At 40.6% G+C, this 1,396-nt stretch overlaps 1 protein-coding gene across 1 annotated transcript in view; it reads left to right on the top strand.

Moving 5' to 3' along the window:
• Positions 1-1,396, top strand: part of PTPRQ (protein tyrosine phosphatase, receptor type, Q) — a gene marked incomplete at its 3' end in the record, with an annotated part of 63,451 nt that overhangs the window by 11,249 nt on the left and 50,806 nt on the right. The window contains exon 3 of the mRNA XM_008593659.1: positions 769-941. Coding sequence (XP_008591881.1) covers positions 769-941 — 173 coding nt within the window. The remainder of the gene's footprint in view (positions 1-768; positions 942-1,396) is intronic.

Raw genomic sequence — 1,396 nt, 5'->3', positions numbered from 1 at the left:
AGTGATTATGTCTTATGTGGTCTTAGAAAACTAAATTTCTCAGAGCTGCCTCATTTTTTTTTTTAAAGTATGTTTGATTAAAGAAATCAACCTAACTAAATAAAACAGGTTTAAGTCATTTCATAGATTTTTTTTTTTTGTCCTTTTTGAGACCAGCCGCACGGCACTCAGCCAGTGAGCGCTGTGAGCAAACCGGTCATCCCTATATAGGATCTGAACCCACAGCAGGAGCGCTGCTGCACTCCCAGCGCCGCACTCTCCCGAGTGCGCCACGGGCTCGGCCCGCATTTCATAGATTTAAAATAAGAGTACCAGGATCTTTGGGCGATGTGTTTGCTTCTATCTGCACTGGGAGTCTTATTCCACCCCCCACCCCCGCCCCCGTGTTTCTGTTAGGAAGTGCAGTCAGCACTGATTTTGCTTCACTGTCTTCATTCACCTCACCCAGGCAGCTATTCACCTGTAAGGACCCTTATATGCCTCCAGACTAGTCATATCCAGATCTGGCTGTTCCCTGGGGCGCACAAAGAATACATGTTAGGACAAGTGCACCAATCACTGGGCTTTAGAGACACACGTGATGGCTATTCAGCAATTGGCTTCTGCTGTTTTGGTTCAGAATTGCTGCTGCTTCTACCTGTGCTGTTATTTCCCCCAAACATATTGTCACTATGTTTCTAGTCCAAGATTTCCCCAGCTTCTAGCACTTACTTGAAAGTTGACTGAACCATGTGCTCAATACACTCTGGCCACNTTTTTTTCCCCCAGTTCCAGGTGCAATATTTGATTTACAACTTGCAGAGGTGGAAGCCACACAAATAAGAATCACTTGGAAGAAACCAAGACAACCAAATGGAATCATTAACCAATACAGAGTGAAAGTGCTAGTTTCAGAGACAGGAGTAATTTTGGAAAATACTTTGCTCACAGGAAAAGATGAGGTACTGAACTTTTATTTCTCATCTTAGTGAGCCCTTCTGCTTGGTTCTGGCCTTGATGAACTTGGATTTGCCAGAAGTCAAATGTAAAATATTTGACAAGTTCCCTAGTACAAAATGAAGTAAATTTGAACCATGTTAATAATCTAGCTAGATCATATTTCATTTTAGGACATATATTATTAGCTGAGTGCTATTATTCTTTTTCACCATGTGAAAAATGTTAATTGAGCAATTAAGCAGGACTAAAGGTACTTTTCATGAATTATGCTAATTCAGTTAATGAATTGTTTGGAAACTCCTGTTATGATTTATATACTCCTTCCGAGTCTGTGCTTGCAATTTGGAACAGTTGCCAATGAAAAAGGCACAATAATTTTAGTAGCTGCTGTTGACAAGTGATTATGTCTTATGTGGTCTTAGAAAACTAAATTTCTCAGAGCTGCCTCATTTTTTTT

Source organism: Galeopterus variegatus, unplaced genomic scaffold (genome assembly GCF_000696425.1).
Source record: "Galeopterus variegatus unplaced genomic scaffold, G_variegatus-3.0.2 Scaffold9482, whole genome shotgun sequence".
Classification (NCBI taxonomy): domain Eukaryota; kingdom Metazoa; phylum Chordata; class Mammalia; order Dermoptera; family Cynocephalidae; genus Galeopterus; species Galeopterus variegatus.
Note: the sequence above shows the minus strand (reverse complement) of the source record. Positions and strands in the feature narration are given on the sequence as shown.